Source organism: Mycteria americana, chromosome 6, assembly GCF_035582795.1.
Source record: "Mycteria americana isolate JAX WOST 10 ecotype Jacksonville Zoo and Gardens chromosome 6, USCA_MyAme_1.0, whole genome shotgun sequence".
NCBI lineage: Eukaryota > Metazoa > Chordata > Aves > Ciconiiformes > Ciconiidae > Mycteria > Mycteria americana.
Genome location: NC_134370.1, coordinates 21,470,534 through 21,494,662, shown reverse-complemented (window position 1 = coordinate 21,494,662; position 24,129 = coordinate 21,470,534). Strand labels below are relative to the sequence as shown.

Genomic DNA, 24,129 nt, shown 5'->3' with positions numbered 1-24,129 from the left:
GTTTGCAGTTGAGCTGAACTATCAGCCCCTTGGGCAATGGCAACAGCACAGCAATTGCCAGAGGATGTGTTTGCTCTTGGTGTAACCAGTCAGCGCATTCGGTGAATCTAATGCAACTGAAATGTAGTGCAAGTTGGGTTTCAGGAGAAACCTGCAGTAGCTGACCTCCAGCCTCAAGCTGCAGAAGTGCTGTGCTTCTTGCCATTCTGGACCACAAAGATACCTTGGTGTGGGTGGTATCATTACTGTAAAGGCATGAAACAGGGTTTTTCTACTTGTGTGTGGAGGTTAGAGTGGCAAAGAGAGAAGTTTAATAAGAATGAACAAGGGGCATTATTTGATGCTGTGAGACAGGTGGACCCTGAAGTTATCTCCAGATCCTTGCCTTAGGAAGCCCTCTGTATGTCTGGCTCAGGCAGGACATCTCATCTCAGCTCCACTGGGCTGTGCATGATCTACTTAAAGAGTGCTGCCCCTATCAGATGGCAGTCTCCAGCCAGTGTTGGTAGAGCTAGCTCCTGGGTCCAGGAGGTTGTAGTGCCCTTTCTCGAAACCTTAAACCAAGATGAGGGTTCCTTGAACTAGGTGCCCTGCACATAGATACAAATGCAAGCATGTGGGAGACATGCCTTTTTTTTTCCTGTGAGATTGGGGGAAAAAGGACGAAGAAAGGAAGGATTTTTCTCTCCGTTTTTGTAGGTGGAGGCACAATGCAAGGGGCTGTTAATATAAACAGCCCAAACTGACAAAGGGCGTTGTGGCACTGCCTCCTACTACATTAGCTGTTAGCTTGTCTTTACCCCTTGAGTTATTTTTACTGCAGATAATTTGGTTACAGCTGTTTTGCTCCAGTGAAGCAGAGATTAAGCGGGAGGGCATGTTGAAACTCTGGACTTTCAGCCCAATCGGCAGTTAGTGCAGAATGAAAAAGAGAAATGGTGCTTCCTCTGCTGTGCAGATTAGAAATCTACTAATGACTGTGTGGCTGCTTGAGTCCTGATGGCATCTAGTGAGAGGGGCACCACTGGATAGGGAAGGCTCCTTGGAAATAAACCTCTGATCAAACAGCATGGAGGGGCTGCTGCAAATGACCTTCTGTTTTGTGGTTTTAAACTGACACTAAAAGGGCAGAAATGGAGCACTTTTAGGCTTGTTTCTGAGTTAGGAAAGGGAAAACAAAGATGTTCTCTCTGGGTTAGTATTAATATTCTCTTCTGTGTCTCTGTGCTTCTGCCATTCATCTCACCACTGTGGTTTTGGCTAGATTGCAACTGGGAAACTATCGGCTAATATGTGAATGGCCTAAGGCAGAAAAGTAGTGGATGTGTTGGCACAGCCTTTCGCAGGCTGTGTGAGCTTGCTCGGCCTGTGTTCAGAGCTGCCCAGAGGCCTCGCAGCCATGTCGGTGCAGCACTGCGCTCAGCCAGACCTGTGCACGTCTCAGTGGGGCTCGCTAAAGTGGCCGAATCTGACATTCACTGGAGCTGCCCTGGCCGTGGGTAGCTCAGAGTGTGACCTTGCATCTGCCTGGAAAACACCCTGTAGATTATACTTAGTTTAGCTAATGCTTTCCAAAACCCGGTCAACTTAAGGCTGCTGTCTGTACAGATTGGAGTAGAGTATTTTCCTCGGGATCTAAGGTATATTTCTGTTTGCAGCAAAGCTACAGAGCTGTTTAGTTCCTAGTATAATCTGTAAAGGGATGAACTAAACCCATGATTTTGCTGCTGCCTCTATTGTTGATCTTTCAGTAAATACATTTCCATGGTAAGGGATGAGAACAATCCTCTGGGACTGTTCTATGCCAGAAACAGTGCTGCATTGAGAGAGGTCCCTGCGGTGTATAGGCAATCACCGTCCTGTCTTATTACTTAACCCTATTGAACAGCGAAATCAGTCCCTTCAAGACTTGCTGCTTCTACCTTCAGAAACATCAGGAGTCTCCAGTCTGGATGCTGCCCTAGCTTAGCTGGAAGAGAAAGTTAGTTTTCCTCCTGAATAATTTTTCAGGCATTTGAGTGAAGTAGATGTTAACAGAAAACAGATGGCTATAGCCACCTAGGGTAAAATCCCCTCAGGTTTCAGTCACTGTAAGGCTATGATCCCACTGATTCTCAAGGTCACCATAAAATTCTAGGGGAGAAGCAGTTCAAGAAACACTTGAATTTCCTGTGTAAAAATGTTTAAACTCCATCTCCCCTTAAAAACCAATTATAAAGCCTTTCAGATGTGTTATTAGGGAGAACAAAAAAGCAACTAGACAACTAGGAAGTAGTCTTTCCCCAACCCTGTAGTTACTCTAGGCTGCTTTATGTTTTCAGTGAGCTTATAGTGCTTGTTTGTCTCTTGATCTGAGTAGCTGCCTTGCCCATTTTAGTAGAGAGGTCACGGACTTAGCATTCATCTCAGCATTCAAATGTATTTATTTTAAGGGTACTGCATTTGAGGAAGGACTCCAACTGTTGCCTGTCCTTTGGGCACAGGTTGCACAGAGAGCATGAGCTTTGTGGTGCGGTATTCCTGTAGTAGTTTGGTAAACCTTAAATTTAAAAACAAAATGAAACACCCCCACCCCTTGTCTTTGTGAATATGGTATGGGGGAAAATACTTGGTTACTCTTGACCCAGGGAGAAGCATGCAATGCCTGCCAGGTTTTTGTGTAAGCTGAATTGTTTTAAGTTGCTTTGGGAGCTTGGCGCGTCCTGAGCATGTGGTTCATTTGCTGTTCACTTCTGCTTTCCTCAGGAAATAAGTGCAGCAGCTAATCAGGTGATTCACAGTGGAAAGTTTAAAGAGCAGAGTGGGAGCTGCTGCATACACCAAGATGCCTTGTAGGACAGAAGCAGTCACGCTCATTTCTCTGGATGTGGTTATTGACTGCAACAGGAGCTGCCAAATCTAGGAGCCCAGGTATGTCAAGAGATTTGCTGTGAAAGCAAAAGGAACAGACTGTTAACTGTTGAAGGAAACTGCAGTATTATCTGCAACTGGTTTGTTGTGGTAGGATCATTTTCAAACAGCAAATGTTTCACCCTAAATTGCAGTACAAGGAGGAAAAAGGATCAGCAGTTTGCTTTTATCATTTAATCTAGGGATGATAATAGGATTGCAGATGTAAGGGGTATATCTGCTGCTGCTGCTAGTGGAGACTTGTTAGATTTGTTTTAACGGCATGTCCTTGTCTAATGAGCTGCTGTTGTGAGATGATCAAAATTGCCCTGGTCTTGTTCCTGTGAGTTTGTTACAACTATATTGTCAGTGACTGATCAGAAGCATTCTGTTTGCTCTTGAGATGGGGGCATTCCTTCAGTTCCAGGAGGACCACATCTCAGCAGCAAGTATACCCAATATCTGTGCTTCTCTCTTGGCTGCAGTAGGGGTATATGCAAGTAAGAGAAGAAAATGTTCCCAATTAGATATTTAGAAGCTACTTTTTAAAACAGAAAAAATGAAGAGCGGGTACATGAGGGAGAGCCTAAGTCAGTTTCATAGCTACTTTTGGATGGGATGGAGATGCTCTTCAAACAAAAATAAAGAGAAAGGCAGTTAAGTATTTGAAACTGAATTAATGATTTGTGAGGTTGTACTGCAGAAATGCCTTGTCTAACTTAGATGTACTCAAAAAGTAAAAATATGCTTGGACAAATGAAGTCCTAGTGTAAATGAATGCAACTCCTTTGGTAGTAATAGTGTCACACCTTCTTGAAACAAGCTGAAATGATATTTACATTGCTGAAAAAGTAGTGGCCGTGTCCTACTGAAATGGGACTTGTTCTTTGAACAGTATTCAACCTTCTCTAAGCTGACAAGTGTTTTAAAACCTCTCTGTTGTTTGTATTTTGTCAACTATTTGTATTTCAAGGCACCAGCCAGGTTAGGCTCCTACTGTATAAAGCGCTATGCCAGAACTTAAATACCTTCCCCGTAGAATTTACAGTTAAATGGACCTGGCAAGGATGGGTAGGATATTGAATTTTGCAACTTGTTTTAATTCATTGCAGTCCTCGCATTGGAGAAGAGAAATAGAGTGACATCAAAGTGTACATCTTTTTGGTGATATTTTTAGGTTTGCCTCATGAAATATGTCAAGTATGATCACTAGACATAGAACTGATAGGTGTAGATAATTTAAGAAAGGCAGAGGAAGGTCAGGGAGGAAGAACCAAGGTGATTAGGAGGGACGGATGTAAGAGAGTAGTAGATGGACAGCATCTGGCACAGCGTTCATTGTGAGGTACTGTCACTTCCTGTGAGCACAGAGTGGTGTGAGCCACAAAGAGGGAGTTTGTGATTGAATTGGGAGAGAACTAGTATTTGTGAGATAAGATGGTTCATAAAAGAAACAAGCGATGCCTTCTACTGCTTGGGTCTGTTATGGCATCAGAAAACTTTCCTGGGGAGGTAGTGGAATCCCTGTTTTTAGCATTTAAAATGATTGACTGGCATAACTGTTTAATGAACAGATTTATCTTGGCTGCCAAGGAAAGGAAGAGGGTATAAAGAGGTATCACACAGTGGATTTTTGGGGTGCTGTGAGCCGTGTGTTTCTGATAGTCACCAGAATCCTAGGTTTTAATAGTCAAGAAAAGGCTATTAGGAGAAGGAATATTTAAAGCAGGTAGTCCTAGTACTAGGAGTCTGATATTTAGTCTAATATGCCTCTGTTGTCTGGACAGTTGGAGTAATTAAAGAGGCAAATTGTAGTCCTCATTTTGCTTTCATGTACTTTTGGAGATTAAAGATTTCCATGTACACTCAAATATCTGACATTTTTTGCAGATACCATAAAAAGTGGATCAAACTCTGAAATTTGGTATGAGACATGATTGTATTTGGTCAACCATCTTGACATGGGACCCTTCTGTGATAAGAAATGATTTTAAATGTATAAGTAAACTTCTTGATCTTGGTGCAAATTGGGATATTGTAGCTGTATGGGATCATTCTTTGGACTGCTGGGAGAGTTAATTCCAGGTAAATATAATTAAAATGTCATTTAAAAAATCATGCTTGTTCAGTCAGTAAGCTTTTAGTATCAGCGTTCTTGCCTGTCCTTCTGCCAACTTTGGTCAAGCCTTTCTTCCCTTTTGTCTTATCAGTCTGAAAAGGCGTAGCCGCATTGCAGTGTGATTTCACACAAGCTTCATTTAGAACAAAAGGGAAAATACATGAACAAGTTCCACTTCCTCTCTGTTACCTGACACTACTTTCTGAATGATAGCATCAGGTTTATTTGTTGTATTTTCACTTTCATGTCTCTTGAAATCTTTATTATTTAGACTTCACTTCTTGTATCATTGTGATATTTATAACTTATCAAAACTGAAATAAGCCGTTAATTTACAGTGAGGATCAGGGCAAATGGTGGGATGTAGAAGACAGCCAACATATAAGACCTTTTCAAAATACCTAGGCTATCCTTAATACCAAAGATACTTGAATGTTGGACCCTGTGATATTGTGATTGGTCTAGAAGAATAATTATTCTCCAAGAGGAACAGAAAACGCAAAGGATTTAGAAGTCCAAATGAAATTGTAGACACAAGAAAAGGCTATGAGGAGATGGAATATTTAAAGCAGATGGAGCAAATGGAGAAAAGAGACTAATACTAAGGGTCTGATATTTAGTCTAATATGCCTCTTGTCATCTGGACAGTTGGAGTAAATAAGGAGGCAAATTGTAGTCCTCATTGTGCTTTCATGGACTTTTGGAGATTAAAGATTTCCATGTACACTCAAATGTCTTACATAGTGTGTTACAATTAGGTCTTTATTAATGAAGTTGTGTGTGCATATTTGGTTTTAATAGTTTCTGTGGAGAAAGGAAGAATTCTTTCACCACATAGATTCATACAGTGAGAATTTTTTGAGTGACCAGCCCTGCTTGCCTTAGCTGTGCCACCAGCAAGAAAGGCCTGCTAAGTAAATTATGAATAGAAAGGAAGAAAACTGGTAAACACATTTGCAGTGCCATTCAGTGCAGTGCAGTTCAGGCAGTGCTGTTGATTGGTCAGTCACTGACCTTCTGAGGCCAGCGTAAGCACTTAATTTCACCTCTCCATGCCTCAGTTTCACTACCTGTAAAATGCCTCTGTAAAGGATTTTGGGCTTCTCTATACAAATGACCAAGGTGAATGCAGGCACTGGGAGTGAGTTACTTGTTACTTAGCATTGAGTTAGCCTTAGCAGAATAGCTTCCAAGGTGAGAGATTTCCCTTAGGAAGAGAATGGTGCCATTTGGGATGTGAGAGCAGCCTCATTGAAAAAGTAACTCTGAACTATGCTCACTGAAGCCCCTGTAACAGTACCCAGGCTTTCTCAACACACTGTACAGCTTCATGGTGACTCAAGTGGGCTGAAATCCCATACCAGGATTAAGTATAACATATGACAAATGTAACAACTCCCACGCAGTCATGAGGAACAGAGTCTTCCTGTTTACTCTGTGCAGACAGTCATCACACTTTTTCTGCTCACAGGGCTATGTTGTCTTAACACAGAGAATTGAGGAAAACAACAGCAGTGAAACACAAAATGTTGTTGAGGTAGGAAGTTCCAGATTGACATCCCTGGAGACTGATCAAAATTTCGTAGCCCTCCGTCTTCTAGAGAAGGACAGAGTATGGGCTGTGGCAGAATAAGTTACCCTCTGCTGTAGTGTGAAGGATCAGTATTTGCATCCAAGCGTGTCTGCTGGGACCATCAGCTTGCTGCAGGTGGTGGGGTGCACAGTGACAAGATAATGTCACCCTCTTCATCTGTGCAGTGTGGAGATACTGCATGAGTGTGGAAGTGAAACTGGTTCATCTGGCTTGGAGTGGGCAGGATGCAAGCAGTAAGCAAGCTGCACAGCTGATGGATGGCGAAGGAAGAGAATCCCAAATATAGTATTAGTGTTGGCTCATAATTTCTAAACCAGGCTCATAATAGTCTTTTTTAAAACTTATTTTAAGGGGTGTATGTATTGGTAGCGCAGGAGATCTGACTCAGTTTTTTAGTTACACTTGCTTTTTGGCATTTTTATTGACAAGCTAGAATGGCAATCAGAGACACTGTAGAGAAGGAACCTATTTCCTAGAAATGGAGGTACATTGGTGTTTTTCTTTGAGGGAGTGTCATGATGTGTTAAAGATTCTTCTAGGCTCTTAAAAGACAATATACTTGATAAGTAAAGCGATGAGATACGTTAATCTTGGTGACAACTCCCCAGCTGCCTGCCCACACTATGATAATTTGTGCGTCATATTTTGAGTAGTCGGACAATGTCCTAGACACCAATAAGCATATGGCTGATGTTGATAGAAAGTGGAGGAGCCTGATTTCCATTGGTGTAAGCGTTGTGATTACATAGGCTGTGGGTAGCAGGGTGAGTTCACAGAAGGCTATGGCAAGGATTAGAGTTGCTGTGGATGCAAGGCTGTGTCAGTGACCTCCCAGAAGACTATGGATGAAAACAGGGCTGGAAAGTAGATGAGAGGACTTGGGGTTGAGATGAGGGTACCAGAAGGATTCCTCTACCTATAGTGCAAGATGGACCCATTGTAGGTTCAATTTGATGGAAACGAGGCTGCTAGAATCACCTTGGTCCTTCATTGAGGCATATCCATTTCAGTTTACAGGATCAGCAAAACAGGTGATCTTGTAGTGAAAATACCTACCTCTTGTACAGAGCTGTACATCCACAGGATAGAAGAGCTGAATGTTGCTGCCTGTTTGCACACCCCACAGGCCACCCATGTGAGGAATTCTTGGCTTTTCCACACAGCTCCTATTCCAGCCAGTGCTTCAATCCTACTCTAGGTGAGGCATGCATCAGAGATGTACAGCTTAGTTTAGCATCCATACTCAATGAAATGTATAACGTGGCTTTTCGGTAGTGCTCTTCTGTTGCAGATCTGATGATGGTAATAGTTATGACTTCTTTTACAATTGGGGTGACTGAAGTATAGGGAGAGGATCTGGCTCAGTGGCAAAGCTGGGGCTGGAATCCAGATTTCCTGCATGATTTACCAGTTTGTCCTGTCAAGCCCAGATGAGTTGTGTAGCACATGCACACATGTCTCATGGGAGAAAGCTTGTTCATGAGATTGCAAGGTGGTAATGCTCTTGTCCAGGAGCGGAGCGCTTTGCCATCAGAATTGGAAAAGAGTCAGTGGCTGTCAGTATTTCTATGCTTCTAAATTCTCCAACTCCAATAATTAAGACTGTCAGTGTCTAGTTTCATGGGACAGTTTCATGGTAAGTGATGATGCTAACAGTAAATAACACGCTATCTTTAACTTCAGGTCTCATTTCAGCATGGACAAAGCAGCTGAACTCACGTGGCAGCTGGAGGATTCACCTGGCAAAGCAGGACAGCAAGAGCAAAGCCCTGATGATGGAGACAAAGCAGAAGTGCCAGGACAGCCTGCACACAGCAAGGACAAGCCACCCCAGAGCCATACTCTCCAGTGGGAGACTCTAGGCAGACAGTTTGTAGAGTATGAGCAGGTGGCTCCATTTCTCATCCCAGAGGAGCAACAGAGAAGGCTGCTGGAGTTTCTTCCCCTCTTCTTAAAGGTTTGTTCTCCTTGTTGCCTTTGGTGCAGATGCCAAGGATGTAAATTTGAGTTTCTGGGAGCATGATCCCTTTGTCTAGGTGATAATTACTTTTAATCCATTGGGAGCCTGGGGAAACTGTTTCTTGTCCTCCTTTGATCTAATGAACCTGCTATGTTAGCATGAGAAAAGTATATGGGGGAGCACTGCTTTACTTTCATGAATGGCTAAATTCTATTCTTGGAGTCAAGGGATATGTTGATGAGACAGGCATGTTTCAGAGTGAGTACCCTGTGAAGAGGTTGCTTCATGTCTGCCTCATCTATTTTATTACTTAGTGGGGGGATGAGCACAGTTTCAGTCTGGGAAAATGTGGTTGTGGCATGCAGCCAGCTAGGGGAAATGCAGGGGTACAGTCTTAAGATGGAATTTTTGGGCTAATGACAGTGCTGATGTCTAATTTTAGCACTTGACAGAGGAATTGTGTTATAGATGGGGAAACTGTGGCATGAGGAGAGGAAGGTCATACTGTGGGTGAGAGACACAGCTGAGAACTACAACATTTTAGTTAGCAGGCTGCCCTACCCTGTGCCCTAGAGCTTCCATCAGCCAACAATTTCTGAGATGGCCATATTGAAAGGTGAAACTGGAAGAGCTCTGTAACGAATGGGAGCCTTATGGGTTGGGTTTGTTTGCTAGAGTGTGAAACATACAAGGAACTGTTTGAGTGGACCATACAGCGACAGAATGGCAGAGCTTAATACTGAAAGGAGCAGAAAACCTGGCGTATCTTTAAATGTACTGCGGCCATGTTGTAGTACAGAAGAATTGTTTTTCTCTTGAATTACCTTGGGTATTTATGGGTATAGAATCTGTGTTTTTACACTCTCTCACTATGTAAGTCTTTCAGAAAGAAAATTAAAGCTTCTTTTTGGTGAAACCATATTTTAATGATGGCATATTTCAGCCATCTGTACTTGTGAGCTTTCAGTGTTCTTGAGTGACCAAACTCAGATCCATCTGTTCCCTACCTAGCTGAGCTGGTTTTCTAAAAAGTTAGTGGGTAGGTGAGAAAAAAAATTTAATGACATGGGCACTCTGTTTATATGGAAGCACTGTGGGACATAAAAAGTGATACTCTGTAGTGAGAGGAACATTTTGAACTGCATGTGCAGGGAAATCACTGTGCTCAGGGCTATTAAATCTTTGGTGTCCATGACAATGAAAGAGGAATAACTTCCAGATAGTCATAAACATTTCACTCAGCTGGATGGAGCATGAACTTGTGAAGCTTGTAAGTCTTGGTGCAGAGCAGGACTTTGCATCACACTGACACCAATGGGTGACCTGCTTCAGTGCTGTTAACTGACACCAGCACCTACACTGATTTCAAACAACTGGGTTGCGAGTAGGATCTGGCGATGCCTATGGTGAAGAGTTTACTGTCTTTGAGTACAAGCTTGCCCTGGTCCAAGGCAGTGCAGACAAAATGAATGGAAGGGTCTGAAAAGGCAGTAAGTGTATAGCCTGGAGTCTCAGAAGGGGCTTTCTCATTTAATCTAAATGGCCCTACAGATATTTTATGATTACTGAACAAAGCTTTCACTTTTCACCACTTCCTCTCAACTTCTGGATTTGTTTGCATAGAAGAGTGTCTCTCTTGAACCAAAGGCTATATTTGGACAGAAGAGCTGTTGCTCTCTGCATACATGCCTGTCACTGGAAACTAATCTGTATCTTTCTCTGCATATGGCACTATATGTGCTGGGGCAGACTTAGCTCTCTTGGGAGCTCACCACTGCTTTACCAGCTCACAAAAATTCTGGCTTTGCAAAGGGGCAGCATTCCTTCCTCAGCCTTCAAAAAATGCTCTTCAAAGTCAGATCAGGACTGATAATTTGGTAGTTTTCTATAGAGGAGCACCTTCTTATTCCATGGATCTGCTTTTTAAATGGCTTGCTGAAAATTGCACTGTTCTTTTTCTGAGGCAGCACAGCAACAAGATGCAACCTTTTTGCTTGGAGCAAGAGTCATCTGTTCTGCTTTTCCTAGAGCTGTTTTCAGACCTCCTATCTTCCTTCCTGCTGAAGCTTCATGGAAAACATACATGCTTAATGCTTTGAGGGTATAAATTCATCCCAACAAAGGTAAGCTTTGTTGTGGAAGATAGTCTCTCCAAACTGCTTCCTCCCCATCTTGTAAGCAATGTATTGCAGGCTTTTTGTGAAGCTCTTCTGCTGAGGTTTTCCTGCCTCAAATTTACAATGAAATTGAAATTCCCAGATCTCAAGGTTTCTGAGTTCTGTTGCGGCTTTAGTATTTAAATATCATACAGTGAACATCAAGTAAGTCTTGGCGAGATGAGATTATATAGAACAACTTCAGATTTGCTGATCATTAACTAAGTATGGATAGCAAGAATGCCTTCCATGCGAAGGTAATTTTTTGGAGTGAAACTTTCAAAGGACTGAGGAAGTTGTTTTTACTGAACAAAGGCGATGAAACCTATAAATTCTAGAAGTCTTAGGAATTGAAAATTGGACAGCAAAGCAGGAAATAGCTTATTTATCATGACACACGAGAAATAAACGTTAGTACCAGTGGGTCAAAGGACAGCTATTCCCCAGGAGAGAAGCTGAGTATTGCTAAGGGACTGGCAATGTCGTGCATATGCATATCCATCATGTGTTTCCCTTCTGTAGGGCTGAACTTCATATGCTTTAAGGTTGTAGAAAGTGATTTCCTGAATTGCAGTAATGCTTGCAAAGAGGGGATTTTAAATTCCAAAATATCCAAAGAAGGATATTTTGGCTACAGAATATATTCAGAATGGAGATGTGAATTTCTCACTAGCTTAACACTTGATTTTGTGCCCTAAGAGAGAGATTCTTCCCCTTCACTTTTCTGAGATGTATCAGTGGAGCTTTGCAGTGCTTTGTAGGTATTTAGGTTCAGATGTGTGGCTAGAGCATTTTGGCCTTGCATCATTCATTTAGGAGTACATTGTGGAAGATCTGTCCCTTTAGCTTTGAGTCATCATGTCCTTCCCCATATGACTTTTACTCCCTTCGTGTACCAGCCTTCTGCTTTGTGCTAAGCCCCCGAGCTGGCTTGGGGAAAGGCATCTCAGTTTGAGTTGTGTGTGTTACGAAGTTGTTACAGAAACTACCTTGCTTCCTCCTGTTTAACAGGGGACTCTGCAAAAGGCCTCTCCCTCCTTGGAGGATTTTCATCCCTTGCTTTTCCTTTCCTTGTTTGATCACACAGATGCTAGTGCATCTCTGTCTTTTTATCTTAGAGTGCTTTAGCTCTTACTCAGTTGTCTGGAGAGAGAGGGCACTAACCAGGAGCCACCTGGGATATGGGGCTCATTACTCACTGGTACTCCTTGATGTAGAAGGAAAAGGGGTGGGAGGAAAACTTTAGCCATCTGCTTGTGATTCAGGCCTAAGCTGGGAGTCATTTTAATGTGCCCTCTGTATTTTCCCTCTTGGTGCCTCAGAAAGTATCAGAATGTACTATTACATGGCTGGCTTTTGAGCTAGCATGTCGTCATGAAGCATGGAATAGGAAGGACAGATGGCAACAGCAGACACAGGGAACTTGTGGCAGAATCTTAAACATGTAGAAACAGGCTTAAGAGGAAGAAAGAAAATCAGATTACATTGATACCATATTATTTGAGTTTCCCCTGAAGGCAGACATCCTGGAATGGAGTCAGGTTGATATTCTTACAGATAATCTTTTATAGGCTCAAAGTTGGGTATAGAACTGATTAGGTCTGTTCTTAAAGGAGAGCATATTCTAGAGGTTGGTGTCTGACCCACAGGAAGATCACCTGTAAAATCAAATTAGAACATTAGTGGTCTGGTCTGTAGTGAGATAGACTAGCTAAATTTTTGCACAATGGTAGCATTGCTATGAACCTTTGATTACTGCTCTCTGCTGTGTATGGTCTGAACTTCTAAAATTTATCCTGCTCTTTCTTTTAGCAGAAGAGTGGGTATAACAAGTCCTTTCTGAAGTGTTCAGAGGGTGTTCCTTTTTGAGGCAGAGGGACAGGAATCTGTCACTGCTTTCTTCTGAAAAGGGGTATAGCTTAATGACAAACATTGTATATTCTTAAGTGGCTGTAGGTTTCTTGTCATTGTGTTTGCCCAGCTAGCTTCTGTTCTTTACAGATCTTCCCTCACTTCTGCATCAGAAGTGGAGGAATCAGTGGACCTTGGTCCTCCAACTGAGGGTCTCTGAAAATCATTTATGGTCAAAATCTGAAAAAAACTAGCTTGTTTATTTTAATATTGTTGATGGATTGAAAATTAGTTGATAGGTACACTGTGGAATTTTATTTCACTCTTTTGCAGCCCAGAAAAAAGAGTTGGGTGCAGTTCCAGAGAGGTCAATACAGTAAAATGAAGCAAGAAGTAGGTGCTTGCCTGATTGCTGATAGGCGACCAGCACTTTGTAGGGAAAGAAATAGCTTGTCCACAAGCTGCCATCAGCAAAGAAAGAACAAGTAATTAAAAGCAATGGTAGGGAAGGAAATAATGTTTGTAGACGATCTTCTTTCACAAGGAGTCGTACTGATTTCTTGGCAAACAGTATTATGGGGTGTCTGCTCCAAATTATTTTAGAAGAGATGTCATTATTTTTGTTACCTTCCTTTCATCATCTGGCCTTACAATTTGATTTTTCTGAGCTTTTAGAAGGAGGAGGCTTTTGTAAAGAAAATTTTCAAGGTTGCTGGGGACAGAGGTGTCTCAGCCTGGTATTTAGAGATGAATGCCGCATTGTTGCTAATACATTGATGTGTGTAGCGTTGGATGTTCTATATAAAAGTAATGGTACCTGATTCTTGGAGGCCAGTTGGGTATGATAGTATTAGTCTACTGGAGTATTTTTTTATTGCTTTTGAATTGTTTTTTCCCCCAAAGTCAAGGATGAGAAACATTTGAGAGGGGATCTGTTTGTCAGACTCAGAGCAGGGAACCATCAACTCTTGCTGTTGTTCCTCCTGTCAGTTTTACAACTAATTGCTTGTCCATTCTTGAACAAATAATTTATAAATGTATTTATAAATTGTTTATAAACTTGTCTATAAATTTGTTTTCCTTGGATAGCTATGCATTTAAGACTATATCTTCCTATTTAGGGGTGCTTATTATAGCATAGGAAATGTTTAGAAATCCTTATCTGGTAAACCTTTACTGTCATCATCTCAGCACTTTAGAAGTGCATCTTTTCTTGTGTTAGCACCAATCTGTAGTCATGATGTAAGCTGGCTTATAATGTAAATTCCTAGCCAGGCAGGGTTGTCACTCCAGGCCTGGAAGCCTACATCTTAACCTCATAGGCAGATGGGTTAGGCAACTCATTTTGCTGCAAAATCACATCCAGTGCCTTTTCAGCTAGAATATTTCTGGTTTTTCAGCTTCTTTACCCATGTTTTATTTTATTTCCTTGGTTTCCAACATAGATAATTTCTGTCTGGCAAGAAATGCTGAATTTATGAGCCTTACTTTCCTCTCAAAATAGAGTAGAATTGAAAGGTGGAACCTTTATGAATGTATTAAAAAAAAAAACCAAACCCACAACAAAAAAAACCCCAAACCCCCAAACAAACAAACAAAAAAACCCCCGAATGATTTTGCTTGTTTGTTTGTTCTATGATTTTTATAAATTTATTGACTTGCAAGAAATAGTTTCAGGTGAATCTTGGCCAGTATACTGCTTTCTGGGAGCAGTAGTCCTGTATTACCATGGTTTCTTTTTGACAGATATGTTGCAAATGCTCCATGAGAGCAACAGTTCCAATCCCATTTCAGTCTTTAAGTAGCTGAGACTGTGCAATGACTTGCTGAACAGAGGAAATACAATTATTATTTTTAATTTTTATTCAATCGAAAACTCCTGTTTTGTTTATGACTAACTTCAGTTTTGGGGAGACCAGTTTTTGGAGAAGAATATACTTTTACTGAAAAATTCTTGGGCAACTGTAGCTTTAACCTCTTCAGGGTACAAGGTGTTTATGTTGTATTTCAAAAGGGGCTAGCATGCTTTTTGATACAAATAATTAGTGACACAGGGGCTATGACAAACATTTACATTGTTTTGATTGTATTAAATGGAGAAAATAATGTAAATGCTCTCTAATAGGTGCATTACATGATTCAAAAGGTAGTTCCAGGTTGACTTCTGTATCTGTAATGTCAGGCTCCTGCCTGTCTGGCAAATACTGCTTAATGGACTACACTGGCTGGGGAGGGAATTTTGCAGGGGAATGTTAGCTTTATGTTTGTTTATTTATATGTATTAGTACTTCTCAATCCACCAAAGACATGATGTATCAGAAAGACTTAACAATTACACTTGGATTTCAGGCCTGGGAAGATTCTGCTGGAGTAATGGTATTTCCCAACATTCAGCTGTTAGCCAGTGAGGTTTCCAAGCTTCTGACAAAAGAAATTAAGAAGAACCTCAATGGCAAACCTGCAGGTAATGATCCCATACCATATCCACTGGATGCACTTATTCTGGGAATGTGCTGTCATTCAGCTGTCCTCTGTGCTTACCTGGAGGGAAATAAAGGGGGAACAGGAAAATGCTAAGTGTAGCAAGCCAGATCTTTTAGTAGATGTGAGCTAGCACTGGTTTTGGGTGATTGCACTGAAGATCTGGCCTTGTATGCCATGCTGACCTTGGTTTTGGAACTTTTGTAGCTGGAAATGTATACTACTGCAGCTTTGCATTAAAAAAGTAAGCTACACACTATTCTGAGGAGCTTTCTTTAATGAGAAAAATACTGCTAGCCACACATGGCTTTCCTGGTGGCTGTTGTACATTCTTCGCACTGGTCAGCTGGCAGACTTCATGAACTGAACTGGTATTCCCAGTGAAGCTTGCCAGTTTGAAACATGTAATTTACATGAACTGACCTGAGCCTGATGCTGGATCAAAATCCTTTTATGTCCTTCTATTCACTTCAGTGGACTCCTGCTACTGTAATTTTGTTAAATTTGTCAGATGTGTTAAGAAAGGATCAATGCAGCATTTTGTCTTTCATTAAGGAATTAGTTTAATGTTTTTATGGTAACAGAGGAAGCTCGTCTGGCTTTGGAGCAATTGCTACAACAGAAAGGGGAAGCAGAAGATGGCCGTTTGCTCCTGAAATCAGTGTATCTGCTCTCACAGACTGACTTGGTAAGAGAAATGACTACAAAGGGGTTGTTTTGTTTTGTTTTGTCTTGTTTTGTTTTTTTTCCTTTTTATTTCAGAGAAGCTGGGTAGCCACCCCAACAGTGGAACACCTAAGTCTCATAACGTTTGCGTTCTCCCCAATGCTTTGTGCTTCAGTATGCCCAGAGTATACAGTCAGATAGAGGAGATACTACCAGGTTTATAGCCCAGGCTTTTCTAAAAGAGGGAAGTAAACGCCCTGTGCTTTCAGATACCCTTTTTGTTTTGATGATCAGGCAGCTGTTTTTTCTAGTGTTCCTCTGATTTATCTTTTTTTTTTCCCCATTGTGTATCACTGCACTTCAACATTTCTTTGTCACTCCAGCTTACATATCAAAAAGATGACTAGTGAGCATCTGTCTGTCTGATAATGCAGTGGTTGGATTTTCCATCCTGATAGCCTCTCACTCTCACTTTGAAGCATTTGAAAGCGTTTCACAAACTCTACTTGTACAGCCATCCTGAATGCAGACTGGCATCAGCAGTACAACCTGCTGATGGGCATCAGGGGTGTGTTTATCCCTGACATTAAGCTGAGCGGTTTGTGTCATCCTTATTCAGATTCATGAAAATCAAATCTTACTGTCAGCTTCTAGTGGGCATGTTCTGTGTCATAAGGAGCTCTATAAAATTATATATAGTTAGTCACAGCATGAAGTTCCTGATGAGGTTTGTGTTTTTCACAGATTTAAGAGATGGCTATTTTGTAGCACACACAGTCACAAAACTTCATATCACAAACCTCACTCTTCTGTTTAATTTGCTGCTGATTTTTGTTTTGATTATTGTGTGCCAAGCAGGCACACTGGGACTTCTCTGTAAGTTGTACACAGCCCTGGCAAAGATGAGAAGAAACTAAGTGTTGAGAAACATTGTGGAGAGACAGTGTCTCTTGTATTTATAAAAGCTATAATTATAAGTGTGTGTGCAATTATTCAATACGTTACAAAAACAAAGGCATTATAGCTAAATTGCTGTTATGCTGGGTCAAGGAAGGAATGGAGAATTCATGCTTTTAACATACCAGGCCTCTACGGCTGCAGGGTGTCCCGTGAACTAATGATAAAGGGCACACTGTCTGCCCCTGGACTTACTGCTATTTTAGCTGCTACTTAGTTTGCAGGTTGTGATCTTTCTTGACTGTAGGTCTCCTTATGCAGGACATAGTAAGTATCATCTCTGTCAAAGCTGTAGTTCAGCTGGAGTGAGAAGTCCTGGGAACAGCTATGGCAACACATGGTCAGTGTGTTTACTTCTGCCAAGTGGATTTGTACAGCCATGCTATATGATTGCCACAATTTTGTGCCCTAAAGCACTTGTAAGGATAAAATGCTCAAATAGCTCTTTCATCTGCCATGACTACACTCAGTGTGTAGAAACACAAGGAAACTGTGCAGCTTCTGGAGGGGCTGATTTTTATCTACTTTTTACTTAGAAAACTATGTGGAACATCATTGGATCTGGCCTTCCAGCTGCTCTGATGCAGTGCCTGTACCTTTTCTTTACTTTTCCTCTGAAGAAAACCAGTGATGATGGAGAGACAAGTGAGGATGATGCTCAAACTCAGGAAATGCTTGTTAAGGTGAGATGCATCTCTGGGAGTTCATTTGCCCTGAGTACTCAGATGTTCACTTAGGCTTTTAGCTGGTGATTGATTCAAACTGCCAAAAAAAGGAGTAAATTTGGACTGAAAACAATTGAACAAGCATCAGGAGCAGTAAAAAACAATCTGAGATGATGTCACTATATCTCTTATTTTTTGTTAAACAAAACGACATGACTTTTTAAGTGGGAAAAAAACCATTGAGAATTCCTAGTGGTAGTTTTGCTTGTTCACTTCACTGCATCCTTTCTCCTGGCATTACCATCAAACTATAATCCCCCCTGCAATGGATTTTTCTTCATCTCCCAGATATTTGTAGAGGTGTTTATTGTAGCTGATGTTTGTTTGCTTTTCAGATAATGCTTAACATGTACAGAGAGGAACAAGGTGTAGAGGAACTTCTGGCAGCTGATAAGCTTCAGTCATTAATTATAGCAACTGCTTCCCTCTGGGACCAGTGTAGCCACTCGTGGAAAGTACCTACAGGCCGTGTGCTGAGAACAATTTCAAAGGCTCAGACCAAAAACAGCATTGTGTACCTACAAGGTTTGGTTTAGTAATTTGGCTTCTCCTTTCCTCATAGCTCCACTGAGAATGAATTCTCAAGAAGAATCTCCCTGGGACAGATTTTATCTCTACATCATCTGGTAGTCAGTCAACTGCAAAGCATGAGGTCTTGGCTTTCTAGACAGGAACTTTATTTAGTACTGATAGCCATGTAGAAACTGAATTTTTTTCTACACAAAAAATAAAATTACAGGCAAGGGCCAATCCCTCCTGATCACACTAATGTAGGCAAGGACAAGATGTATTATGTTTTTTTTTAAGTTGTGTGACTTAAATGTGTGAGCCTGAGGCTCATGCACACTCTGAATACAAGGTTGAGGGCACTGCCAGAGGAACAGTATCTTTTGGGACAACATCATGATTGGCTGAGTTACATCCTCACTTCTTCCTAGGCTTTGTTAGAGTAAACAATTTTTTTTTTTGTCATTAAGAAGTGCAAAGGGCGTCAATCTCAATTTCTTAGAAGGAAAAAAAAAATAGTTTTATAATCCACAGTTTACTGTCAGTATTCCTTGTCATGGAGTAACTGCATATAGGCATTTTTATTTTTTAAAATAAAAATTTGGCTTCCTGGGTGAGATTGAAAGACTGAGGAATAATAATTCTAAGAGTACTGAACTGTTTAGACATTTTGAAGCTGTCCTGGAAGGACTGGCCATCAGATTAGACAAGAAAACTAGGCTTCATTGCTCAAAGCAAGATGTGTATACCCTATTACATATGCCTCATTGAGCAAAGAATTAATCTGTGAACTCTGCACAGAATGTGTGATTAACTTAGTACAAGACAATTAAATATGTCAGCCTCTGCTTACCTTGTACTCAGACAGCTGGATTCACTGTATATGAATTTTGGTGAGTGGATGGGTTGGAAGTTTATACTCCTGAGACTGAATCAGCTTCTGGGGGTTAAGCAAAGAAGTGCATGCATACTTTAAAATCAGAAATGTTCTTCATTTAGCCTCTGAGATGAGTGTGATGTTCGTATATCCTCTTGTCTATTCTTTCTAGAAAAAGAGTTAACTGACTTCTATTTTACTGGGAAATAACTTTTCAAACTTGTTGTTCCATTTTTGTTAGTAACTTTGAGCTTGTTTGACTGTCAGTTCTTAAATACCTGCTATATTTTTTTTTCCCACAGCTGTGGACTGCATTAAAATAGCTATTCAGAATCTCTTTAAACTGGCTGATACCCTACCTGCTTGTGATGTGTGTGAAGCCGCTAGTATTGTCTTGTGCTTTGTGAAAGATTCCTATCCCATATCATCAGTTTTATTAACAGAGTTTGAAAATAATGATGGCTACCAACTCCTGCTAAAAATTTTACTCAGGTAAGTAGAGAGGTTTTTAGTGGGCTTCTGGAGGATGGTAAAACTTCATTTTCAGAACACATGGTGGTCTGTTTTAAAATATGAATCATGTAGGTAATCCTGTGTGGGTGCAAAGCCAGTAATAAAAAGCCCGATACTGGGGTCTTTAATTGCTGTTTTAGGAAGGGGAAGCAGTACATAACTTCTTCTACTGAAACCCTAATGGAAATTAATGGTAGGAGAAGTTAGTCTTCAGGTGGGATAGGGACTTACTGAACACAAGACAAAGGTTCTTCATCAATTAGTATTAGAGGGGATGTAGGTCAGAGACATTTGTCTCAGTTAAGGTGAACTCTTGATCCAGGAATGCAGTCAGCAGGGAGGGAAAGCTGATCTCCTTGCTATGCAGAAAACAAACAAAAAACCCGCCCAAACTTATATCTGAAATGGTTACGTTCTTCAGAACTGAGATGAATATGAACATATCAGGACAAATCTCCACTAGTTATCCTAATCAAAAGTACAAAGTAGTATCTTTTACTCTCCTTGTCTCCTTGCATTGTCTAACCAGGCTCTGAGTTTGCTATGTCAAAACAGTACATTATACCACTTCCCCAGAAGCACTTAGGAGCTTTGTTCTTGTTTTCTTTAATATCATATGAAGAGAGCATTTCCAGATCTTCTCAATCTATAGTTGTTTTCATTCTGGCTTTGCCTTTTCTTATACTTCTTCTCCAACGCTTGCAAGAACTGTGGTCCCTGACCAGTACCTTAGACTGAGGGAGAGTATTTTGTAATTTGGATCTAGAGGATTGTAATTTGAATCATGAATCTAAAGATATCTGTAGGTGAGTATGATTTCTGATGATTTTTGGATGGCACAAAATTATGACCGTACAACAGGAAAAAGTTTTGTCATTTTCTGGCAGTGTTTTCTTTAGTTACTGTAGATTGTCTAGCTTTCTCTTATAAATAAACTGTGTTGAGATGTATATTTCTGATGAAATTCTATCCATATAAGGGCAGAAACACCTGATCTTTATCAGTAAGGGCTATGACTGCCCCCATCCTTTTTAACTGATGTAACTAGGCTGGAGAGACAGAAATAGCATACAGGTACACAGGGCTTCAGGTTAGTCTCCCTTCCCAGCATCTACTGGCAGAAAGGGATAGACAGAGAGCTTCTTTCCTGAACATTTTGTGTGACCAGGTTTCTTCTTCTCTGATGTTTGGAATTTCTTTTTCAGGTAAAAAGAATCTTGCTGATTGCATTCTTTCCTGCCAAAATGGATACTAGCATTTGCCCCGGCCCTTTTTTTTTTTCCCCTTGCTTAGATTAAAACAGAACATATTTGTTTTGTTTTCTTTCTGAGATTTTCTTAACTTCCAGTATCAGTGTATTGCTCTGCTGCTAACCCATGCCCAGATGCTGCAGTTTTCCTTAAGAACTGACCCCTCTAAGCAGTACAGAATAGGACGACATGATAAGCAGCTCTCTGCCCATTGACAGACTCTCACTTCAGTCTAAACTATGGCAAATCTGGGGTTACAGTTCAAGCTATTTCCTTACATAGGAGAGACATGCCATCGTTGTGTCTGATTCACAAAGCTCAGGCAATATAGTATTTTTCCCTTTCTAGGGGCTGAGATTTTTCTGTTATTTATCTCAGTTAGCAAGTCCCTTACCTTGCCAACGATATCCCCACCTTTTAATGTGAAGTGTCTGATTTAATTTTTTGATCTCTCACAAAATTTGAAGTTTTACTCCCCAAAACAGGCATTCTTTTGGAGAGAATTACTTTTTTTTTTTAAGTACACATAACTGGACTAAATTCCGACATTTATCTTCCTTTTCTTCAGAAGACTCTTACAGTGTCACTTCAGTTTTCTTCTTCAGTTTGTAAATTTTGTTCTGATTCAGAAGGTACCACCATGGTGTGGAGTTACTGTTTGTAAGATGGTTAAACAAGTCACAGAAATAAGACAAAAAGACAGTAAAACAGACTGGGGAGAAGCAGCGAGTAAAATGGGCTCCTGTGTGCTCAGTACCTAGTGATATATCCAAAATGTTTGTGTTACTAAGGCATGAACATGACTGTCCCAAATTTTGTTCCTAGATGTGAGGGGTTGCAGCAAAATGAAGGAGACCCCTATCTGGATGAGATCTTGGACATGCTGACTTGCCTTACAACCTGTGGAAAAACTGAACTGAAAGTTTCTGGCAATATTGTACACCCGCAATTACCACACTTTGATTTTGAACGGACACGGTCTTCTGGTACAGTATATATATATGTGGCTATGTAGGCAGGTCATAGAAAAATTAAGCTCTATTCGTTATGTGTCTTAAGATGGAGGAAGCAGTATGAAATGGCATCTTCTGATCTATGTGCTTAACGCTGCAGGAACCTGAATGCTACCTACATCAAACTGAACTGACTGTGTCAGCTGTAGGGTCCGATCCAAGGTTGAGAACGTGCCTCCTAATCACATCCCTCGTGTCCGTGACTCCTATTTCTACTCTCAGACGTGATTTAACATTATAGTTATGGTGCTTGCAGTCCTAAATAGCACTGATGTAAAAATGATCTCACCTGGTTTTATCCCACAGGAATGACAGTGAAAAATCTCCAGGCTTTTCAGGTGTTGCAGTCCATTTTCCAGAAAAGTAATGATCAGCACCTGTGCGGAAGAATCTTGGCAGCAATTGATACCATATGGGCCTGGGACACAGTGAACTTCTTTCTTCTGGAATGGACACTGCAACCTATCAACCAGTTTACTGACATAATCCATTTCAAACCACACCCAGTCCAAGTCCAGTTCTTCAGGCTGGTGGAGTCCATAGTGCTAGACCTGTGCTATGTCCCCCATGAAATTTTGAAGAAGGTTCAGTATTTGATAAAGGAAAACATAGTGCCATTCTGCACCTTAACAGCTCTCCGGTGCCTTCTCGGCATGACCAAGAAGGACCAGTTATTCAGCGACATATTCCGTGACTCTGGGCTCTTAGGCCTACTGCTGGCACTTTTGAGGAAGCAAGCCAAGATCCTGAGGAAGTCAGGTACAATGTAATGTCATTCACAATGACTGTTGAAGTAGGCAGATCAATAGGAATGAATGAATCTCTTTCTACAGTCAATTTATAAATTTTATATACTGAGTAGCTAGATTTTGTCTGCAAGCCAACTGGCCTAAGTTTATGACATACTAAGCTGGGTCCTCTCTGAAATCTTAGCTGTTTATTTTTCTGTTCACTAGCCTAAACAGTGCTGGGCTATTCTTCACCAGTGTACGATGAATTATTCAATGTGTACAATGTGTGTACAATGAAACACCCCATGGCTGCAGCTGTACCATTCAGCCCACACTTTGAAACAGGTCTCAGTTTGGGGTTCTCTAGAACGCCAGCTTGAGAGTAGAGGAAGGAAGAGTTTTCCACAGTGCTTAGTTCCTCTGAAAATAACACTTAATCCTGAGGACTGATGATGTAAAGCAGTTTCTTGAATTTTGACCATGTATTAGCCACAATTACTACCACCCATTGTCATCTGATATAGTTATCTCCTGTTATGAAAACAGGAAGGTAATAGTCCTGGTGTGGTAACTGTGAGGTACAGCTGACTTAGGGGACAGACTCACATACTTAAAAGTTTATAACTGCTGTTTTTGTTGTGGTTTAATCCCAGTCGGCAACTAAGCACCACGCAGCCGCTTGCTCCCCCTCCCCGGTGGGATGGGGGAGAGAATCTGAAAAGCACAAGTAAGAAAAGTGAGATAAGAACAGTTTAATAATTGAAATAAAATAATAATAATAATAAATTGTAATTAAAAGGAAAATAAGAAGAGAGAGAGAGGGGGGAACAAAACCCAGGGAAAACCAACCAAACAAAAACAACAAGTGATGCAACTGCTCACCACCTGCTGACCAACGCCCAGCCAGTCCCTAAGCAGTGATTGCTGCGCCCCGGCCAACTCCCCCCAGTTTATATAATGAGCATGACACCATATGGTATGGAATAGCCCTTTGGCCAGTTGGGGTCAGCTGTCCTGGCTGTGCCCCCTCCCAGCTTCTTGTGCACCTGGCAGAGCATGGGAAGCAGAAAAGTCCTTGACTTGGTGTAAGCACTACTTAGCAACAACTAAAACATCAGTGTGTTATCAACATTATTCTCATGCTAAATCCAAAACATAGCACTATATTAGCTACTAGGAAGAAAATTAACTCTATCCCAGCTGAAACCAGGACATGTTTTAAAGACAGAAAAATGCATGATAATATTTTCTGTGCTGTATGAATTGGGAAATGCCTTTAAATTTCAGTACAATAGTCATTTAGTAAAGGAGGAGGGACCCAAAGTGCTAGGTATATCTTCTGATGCAGCAAGCACAATTGAATTATTTATACACATTTATTCCAAGCAACAGAAGGAATATGAATTGCAACAGAAGTTCCAGAGTGCAGATATCCATTACCTGCAAGGACACTTAGATTTGCATTATTGATATCGGAGAACTAGATTTTTGTACAAAAGTACTTAGATGAGGATTGTCAAGACAAATACCAAGGTTCTTGAAAACTTATCTTCTGTTTATAAGCTGTTGCATAGGGGCTTTTTTCTGTCTTTGAATTAATTTTACTGCTTTAGATCACCTGGTGATCTAAATTTTATAGAATGAGTGATTGAATGGCTATGTAATTTGTAAATTTAGACACACAGATGAAGAGGGACAGGTGGGAAGACACTGTGTGAAGTGATCACTACTTCCCTCTTTTGGTTTCCAGAAATTTAGCCTGTAAACTTCAAGACTTTTAGATCTAAAAATAACCTACCTTATGCTGGCAATGTTTGCCTTTGAACATGCAGTGGGTTTC

The 24,129-nt window shown here is 40.9% G+C and overlaps 1 protein-coding gene across 1 annotated transcript in view; it reads left to right on the top strand.

Annotated features, from left to right (window-relative positions):
- Nucleotides 1-2,839: 2,839 nt before the first annotated feature.
- WDFY4 (WDFY family member 4) overlaps nucleotides 2,840-24,129 on the top strand; it is a 151,574-nt gene continuing 130,284 nt past the window's right edge. The window contains exons 1-9 of the mRNA XM_075504926.1: nucleotides 2,840-2,910; nucleotides 8,286-8,559; nucleotides 14,919-15,033; nucleotides 15,635-15,738; nucleotides 17,210-17,356; nucleotides 17,734-17,923; nucleotides 19,085-19,274; nucleotides 21,371-21,531; nucleotides 21,865-22,317. Coding sequence (XP_075361041.1) covers nucleotides 8,299-8,559; nucleotides 14,919-15,033; nucleotides 15,635-15,738; nucleotides 17,210-17,356; nucleotides 17,734-17,923; nucleotides 19,085-19,274; nucleotides 21,371-21,531; nucleotides 21,865-22,317 — 1,621 coding nt within the window. The 5' untranslated portion in view covers nucleotides 2,840-2,910; nucleotides 8,286-8,298. The remainder of the gene's footprint in view (nucleotides 2,911-8,285; nucleotides 8,560-14,918; nucleotides 15,034-15,634; nucleotides 15,739-17,209; nucleotides 17,357-17,733; nucleotides 17,924-19,084; nucleotides 19,275-21,370; nucleotides 21,532-21,864; nucleotides 22,318-24,129) is intronic.